The sequence below is a fragment of the Festucalex cinctus genome, chromosome 3 (assembly GCF_051991245.1).
Source record: "Festucalex cinctus isolate MCC-2025b chromosome 3, RoL_Fcin_1.0, whole genome shotgun sequence".
NCBI classification, from domain to species: domain Eukaryota; kingdom Metazoa; phylum Chordata; class Actinopteri; order Syngnathiformes; family Syngnathidae; genus Festucalex; species Festucalex cinctus.
Window position 1 is genome coordinate 17,005,770 of NC_135413.1, and position 7,228 is coordinate 17,012,997.

The window sequence follows — 7,228 nt, forward strand, 5'->3', positions numbered from 1 at the left end:
GTTTTATACAGTATTGGAAATTTTTGTTCACTTTGAACATTTTTACTAAAAAAAAAAAAAAAAAAAAAATCAATTGTATTGTGCAAAGAGATGTAATTTTTTGGAGTACTTGAAATGCATTAATTAAATGAATCATTCAATAAAATAGACCACTGTTTACTGTCAGCTGCTATCTAGTCTATAGGTCGTCACTTTTTCCTTTTTAGGGGTTCCTTCATTAACAAAAATAAGTAAAGCGTATGTGATAACCCAACCACGCAAGCCACAATAACAATCATTACATTTCTGATAGCGTCAGTCAAATATGGCGTTTGTGAAAAATACCTCCTCAGCATTTTGCAGTCACTGGTGGATGAATCTAACAAACATTACAGGATTTTAAATACCGTCATGTAAAAATCCTTGGGACAGAATTAAAAACGGACATATTTTGTCCATGCATGTATTTGAGTGTTAAAAAGTGTGTTATTGGTCCTACTTGTGGTATATGAGCGCCCTCTAGTGTTATACAAATGAATCACTAGGTACACCAATAGTATTTTAGTATTTACCGTTGTATTTACAACTTGTTTTTACAAATCTAGTATACGGTTAAAAAAAAATAACTGATGTGATATATATACTGAAATTAAATCAGTTTAAAAATGTCCTGTATTTAAGTTAATTAGGGCCCGACCGATATGTTTTAGGCCAATGCCAATTCCAATATTTGGCAGAATAAAATTAATGGATTGATTAATTAAAAATATATGTAATTAATAAAAAAACAAAAACAAAAAAAAAAACTAATATTTTGGTCTCTTAATGCTTACAACAAAAAAGATCGGAATTGCAGGGAGAACATTGACTGTTTTGCAGTACTTTGTGCTTTAGTTTAACGTAATTAAGATTTTTTGGGGGGAGAGGGGTGTTTGAATGTCATTATCTTTGTCTTAATGAATTGAGAAAAAAATCAGGAAAATAATCAAAAATTTTAAAAAGCTTTTAATATCATCCATCCATTTACTTGACCGCTTATTCCTCACAAGGGTCGCGGGGAGTGTTTGGAGCCTATCTCATCTGGCTCTGGGCAGTAGGCGGGGGACACCCTGGACTGGTTGCCAGCCAATCGCAGGGCACACAAAGATGAACAACCATTCACACTCACAAACACACCTAGGGACAATTCAGAGCGCTCAATTAACCTGCCATGCATGTCTTTGGAATGTGGGAGGAGACCGGAGTACCCGGAGAAGACCCACACAGGCACGGGGAGAACATGCAAACTCCACCCAGGAAGGCCGGTAGCCTGGACTCGAACCCGAGTCCTCAGAACTGGGAGACGGACGTGCTAACCAGAAATCCACTGTGCCACCCACTTTTAATATCATCTGGTGTTAATTTTCAAACTGCGAACAATATTAAATGTACTTTTTAGGAATAAAACTTCAGTGCATTGTTTTTTATGTCTACTACACGGGATTTTTTATGTTAATGTAAATTTTATGTTAACATTTGTCTGTACAACACATTATTTTTGTATTATTTCCGTCTCTTATATAGCATGGGGTGTTTACTATTTTACATTGTGTTGACACCCAACGCGTTTTCAGCACCTGCAGAGGGTGTGTAGCCTATTTATCTTCCAAATGAACGTAATGATGCAATCATACCCAACCAGGAAAGAAGAGTGTGTCAGGCCATGACTTCATTTGCACATGCAATGGAATGTGGCCTGCATCGATTTTCAATCTGTACCCTCAAGCTGCTGCCGCACACATAACCAAGCACTCACCCCATTCAAAGCTGGTAATAGTATTTACACTAATATACATGCATAGCGTAGGCTACGTTGTAAATTATTATTGAGACGTTTGTCCGATGTTAATTGTATTCAATGTCAGAAAATGTAAACATGAGTTTATAGTGTAGCGTTATAGGCTACACTAGCTGTTCCATGTTGTTGTCATGACGACCCTGGATCACTCAGGTGATTCGTGTTGGGCCATTTAGAGATTTCAACTTGAGTCCGTGAAACTGACAAATATGTTTTGAAAATGTGGGGGAAAACCAGAGTACCTTGAGAAAACGAATGGAAGCGCAGGAAGAACAGGAACCAATATTCGGACCCCAAATGTCAAAACTGTGAGGCAGATGTGCTAGCTAGTCCACTGTGTAGCCTTGGGAAACTTTTTAACAAAACTAATTTCAACTGCAGGTTAAGTAAACTATATTCTACTGTGCCCTGATTTTATATGTTTTACATGTGTATATGTTTATTTTATACTACTGTTTCATCATTTCTTTTTTAACCTAAATGTTGTGTTGTCTTTTTGATGCTTGTCTGTCCCATGTATGCACCAGTCACCGAGACAAATTCCTAGTAAGGTGAAATTTAATCTCTTACATGGCAATAAATTCTACAGTATTCTGATTCTGATTTGTAGTTCCACTGCTGACTGCTAGGTGGCAGCACACTATTCGGTTTACAATTTAAATAAAAAGAAAGTATTTCTGATAGTGATTTATGTATTTCACTTATTACGTGGGTGGTCTGGCCTCACTATTACACAAAATAACCAATGAAGATGTAAAATACCGGTAAGTAGTTTGTAGAAATTTTAATTAAATAACAGGAATACATCTGGTTTGTTTTAAGATAATGAAACACCATAAAAAAAACACACACACACAAGTAAAAATACTTCATCTACTGCAGAAAACAGGGGCAAATGTGAAAGAGATTATCATATTTGCTATATCTAATATTAGACAGTACAATATTTACAACTCTTCCATTCATAGTGGTCATTACATTTTCATGAAGTCGTGTTTGAACACGAGCAGATTATCGACTATCTCTTCTTGTTGGTTAGAAAAGAGGAGATACTCATTGAGTGAAACAGTTTAACTCATGGTGATCATCTCATATTTGTCCTTCAGACTGCAGTCCTCATCCTCCTCATCTTCCTCCTCCTCCTCCTCCTCGCCCTCCTCCTCATGAGGCTTCACGGCTTCGATGTGGGGGTGGTGAAGCTCAATGAGCAGGTAGTACAGGACGGCTGCGACCACTGCTCCCACCATGGGCCCCGCTACTGGGATCCACCACCAGTAGTCTGCCGTGCTGCATAGAAACAAATGGTAGGTTGGATCAACAAAAAAACCTGCATCGATCACATCTGTGGAGCGCATGTGACATTATATAATAAGCCAACAAAGCTTGTTGCCTAATCATTTATTTCAATCAATATGTTTGTTTGTCCACTAACCACTCACATGTGGTTGATGGCGGACATTTTTTTTTTTAATCTTACAAGTGACTATATTGTTAAAACAACAACAACAACAACAACAAAACTGTACTTTTTTTTTTTCCTGGCGCCCAACGTGGGGTACGCCGCAGGACGGCCTGTCACATATTTGCACTGGTTGCTTAGCAACCGAACAGAAAGTAGCCTGACGCCTTTTACCACTGGTTTGGATGCACTATAGGCCACAGTTCAACAATAATTTATTTGTCCTTCTTACAACCAAAACCCTTAAGTCAGGTCACTCGCATCTCAAAGCACAAATGTCCCAAATGTGTCCTGCAGTCACCTGAAGACCTCCATCCCCCATCCAGCCACAGCGGTGAACAGTCGAGGTCCGAGGTCCCTGGCAGGATTCAAGGGGTAGCCACAGTTCAGTCCCATCGACACCCCAATAGCCATGATGATTAGCCCGATGGCTAGTGGCTCCACACCTTTCGGAGCGCCGATGTTTCCTCCGTCAATGATGGCAAGAATGCACAGAACCAGCATGCCGGTGCCCACCACCTGCAAGGAGAACGATAATGATGGATGGAAATACGGAACTGTGCGCTTTCATTATTCATGCAAACTACTGTTTGGCTAGGCTAACTAGCTGCTCTGAGCATAATCTAAATTTAAATGAGTTGGTCACTTGTAGTTTTCAACACTTCTAGCCGCAACATGTTACTTTTGGATCAGTGCACCAACTTAACAGAGTGGAAATGGTGTTGACCTTCCGGTGAACCGGGTCATTAAACCACAACCAAGCAAATCAAAAAAGGGGGTTGTTCTCTGGCTAAATGGGGCAATCAATTTCACATTTCCTAGATTTTTCTGAATTTCGAACCTGAATGGAATTAGGAGCACAATAGGTAGGTGATTGGGCCATTGTGAGCGGACTTCACCTGATCAATGAATCCGCCAAGAATCGACAGGTGTCTCGCGGGGTAGGATGCAAAAATGTGACCGGTCGCATTGATTCCCGTCACTGACAGAATCCCGCTGGTGAAGTCCATGAAAGCATCTGTGGAGGGTTCAGAGTTCTCACTTGTCAAAGATCTAACTTTCAAATGTGCAGTTTGTGATTATGTGAGTGATTCATTTAGGTCCCGTGACGCAGAAAGTTGCCCCTGTATGCAGTAAAATTCATAACAAATAAGCACCTAAAAATCTGCGATTATAGCGTGGTCATGAATGATGGACCACGATTTAGCGAGGAACCATTTTGTGACATTTTTGTTCAGTGGCATGGTGTCAGATATTTGTATCAAACATGTCTTGGCTCAATAAATGCTGAGAAATGGAGGACATGGCTAACACGCAAGTAATCTCACCATAGTATAATCCAAATACGGCCGCAGCTCCGGCAAATGCGCCGAGAAACTGAGCAATGACGTAGATAGGAAACTTCCAGATCTTGAGTTTGCCGAGAAGCACCATGGCCAGAGACACGGCAGGGTTCACGTGGCCTCCTGGGATGGAGGACAAAGGCGAGAATGAGAGAATGACGAGGTAAAAGGTGCATAAATCAGGAATACTCACACAATACTGAAATCACATTCACACTTTCATACGTACTACTGAAACTTTTTTTGGGTTCACATACCCCACACTGAAACTCCCATATACTGCACAGATTTTTTTTCTCTCACATACACTTGAAATTCTTTCATACACAAAACTGAAACACTCATAGACACAACTGCATTTTAATTTACTCATGTACACTACTGAAAAGCTTTCATACATACTACTTGATTTTATTTATTTATTTATTTTTTTACTCATGCACAAATGAAATGTTCTCGAACACACTACTGAATTTCTTTCCACTCTCATTCACTAAATAGCACCAAGGGAGTTTGCAAACGTGGACCGGAGTGATGAACCGTCGCAGGTTAGCTTAGCGCAAGCTAAATAGCAAAAGTGGAATTAGTAACCCATTCAAATTGATTCGGGAGTCGCTTAAATGGTAAACAAATAGTAAAGGCTAATTTTTGGTGTGAGTCCAACGCTCAAACTAACAGTACTAGTGTATATATGTGTGTATGTGTGTGTGTGTGTGTGTGGGGGGGGGGGGGGGTATCAGACGAGTGGTTCAGCTAGTAGCATGTATGATAGTGTTTGAGTTGTGTGAGGCAATGTTGATTGATGTCCCAACGTAGAGCACCTCATAGGCTGGCATGACATCCTCTCCATCATTATGGTTAGTTGAGAAACAACACACAGACACACACAATAATGGCCATAAATTACAACCTTAGCATTAGCGACTTTCTTTTAAACAAATAACATGTTCTGGCATGTTTCAAGCCTGCTGTTCAAATGACAGGCGGTCACGTTTTGAAACCAGTGTTTGCCACAGACACACGGTCGTGGGCCCACAATCGATGTTTGCAGGACATTCAGCGCCCCGGGTTATGGATGACCCCGGAGAGGCTGCGCCATGACGCTACCAAATCAATGGCCAGTGCACACTCATTGACTACTGTCCGAGAGATGGTTCCTTCCTTCCTGCTGGGCCCTCCACTGCAAACGTTCACTGGACATCCTCCGGTCTGGCAACGTATCGTGCGTCATATATGATAATTGAATCCTAATCATATTTACCTGATACTCCACCGGCCACGTAAGCCGCCATCATCAGTCCGACAGAGAAGCCGATGTGGACGGTGAGTGGCTCACCCAAAGTGTTTCGACTGAGGACCGTCTGGGCGACAGAGCCGCAACCAAACAACTGAAACATAGAACACACTCAGTCTGTGTGTGCATGTATATTAGTGTTGTGGATTGTGATGAAAAGCAATTTAAATCAGAATTTTAATTTTAATTAAAAGAATATGAGTGCATTGGTACATAAACTATGTTTGTCTCATTCTCAACATAGCTTCAAGTAGGAAAATAAAAAATAAAAAAACGATTAAAAAAAATTATAAATTGGTACAAATTGGTTTGATGTTGCTCTTGATTTGTTGTTTTCGGGTTATTTATTTCACTTGAATAGTTTGTCTTTAGAAGGCTTTTACATTTTGGCCATTCCTTGGTAGGCCTTTTCCACAAAAACATGACAAAGCTACAAAATACACTTTTTCATGTTTGATAAATGTCTTTGAAGAAAATTCCACATAGTGAATTCATGCTCTGTAAAGAATTGACTGTAGAATTTACAGTAAATAGGCATGTTTTCATTTATTTTTGACTGTCTATACATTACAGTTAGAATACAGTAACTATAATTTATAGACTGTCAAAATTTGTATAAATCACAGTTCGTTAGCATACAATAACTGTAATTTATATACAGTAAAAAAAAAACTATTGTAAAATGTAAATTATATACAGTAATATATATATATATATATATATATATATATATATATATATATATATATATATATATTACAGTTACTTAGAATACAGTAAGTGTAATTTATATATAGTAAAAAAATGTAAATTATTTATAGTAATATGCAAGATATTTTTACAGTAATTAACTAATATTTTACAATAATTAACTGGCAATTTTTTTTGCCAATTATTTACTGTAAATTCTACAGTCAATTCTTTACAGCGTGCTGTCAAATGATTGTCTACTTTCAACAAGAAACTCCCTCTAAATCCTTTTTTTTTTTTTATGGCTGTCGTATCGAACTGAAACGTTCAATTGAAGTGAAACTAGAACTCAGGGAAAATAATGAAAAATTATTAATGCAAAGTGTTACTTACAACCAAAACAAAGGTCCCGAGGAATTCTGCCAGGAATTCCTTCAGTATTCCATGTTTGATCGCACAGTGTTTCCTCATGCTTCTCTTCTTTCAACGTTTTCCTGTGCTGACAGTGATTAAAAGTGCCTCGACGCCCTGCTGCATTAACTTCTGACAAGTGGATGTCATGTCAGATCTCCACCTCTGCTCCAACGCAGCCATTCAGCAAGCAGGATTGATCTGCTCGTGTATCA

At 38.9% G+C, this 7,228-nt stretch overlaps 1 protein-coding gene and 1 long non-coding RNA gene across 3 annotated transcripts; one reads left to right on the forward strand and one right to left on the reverse strand.

Annotated features, from left to right (window-relative positions):
• The first annotated feature begins 1,661 nt into the window (after positions 1 to 1,661).
• On the forward strand, positions 1,662 to 4,495 carry LOC144015829 (uncharacterized). 2 transcript variants are annotated; one of them, XR_013282806.1, is made up of 3 exons: positions 1,662 to 1,788; positions 2,923 to 3,120; positions 3,573 to 4,495. It is a non-coding gene; the product is annotated as an uncharacterized LOC144015829 (long non-coding RNA). The 2 variants fall into 2 exon arrangements; XR_013282805.1 differs by lacking the exon at positions 1,662 to 1,788 and adding an exon at positions 2,013 to 2,197.
• Positions 2,618 to 7,138, reverse strand: aqp9a (aquaporin 9a). Its single transcript, XM_077516205.1, has 6 exons — positions 6,996 to 7,138; positions 5,880 to 6,006; positions 4,604 to 4,741; positions 4,175 to 4,293; positions 3,577 to 3,794; positions 2,618 to 3,103 (listed from the first exon to the last, which is right to left on the reverse strand). Exons 1-6 carry the CDS (start codon positions 7,071 to 7,073, stop codon positions 2,887 to 2,889), a joined length of 897 nt encoding a protein of 298 aa, XP_077372331.1. The 5' UTR covers positions 7,074 to 7,138; the 3' UTR covers positions 2,618 to 2,886.
• Between the last annotated feature and the right edge of the window lie 90 nt (positions 7,139 to 7,228).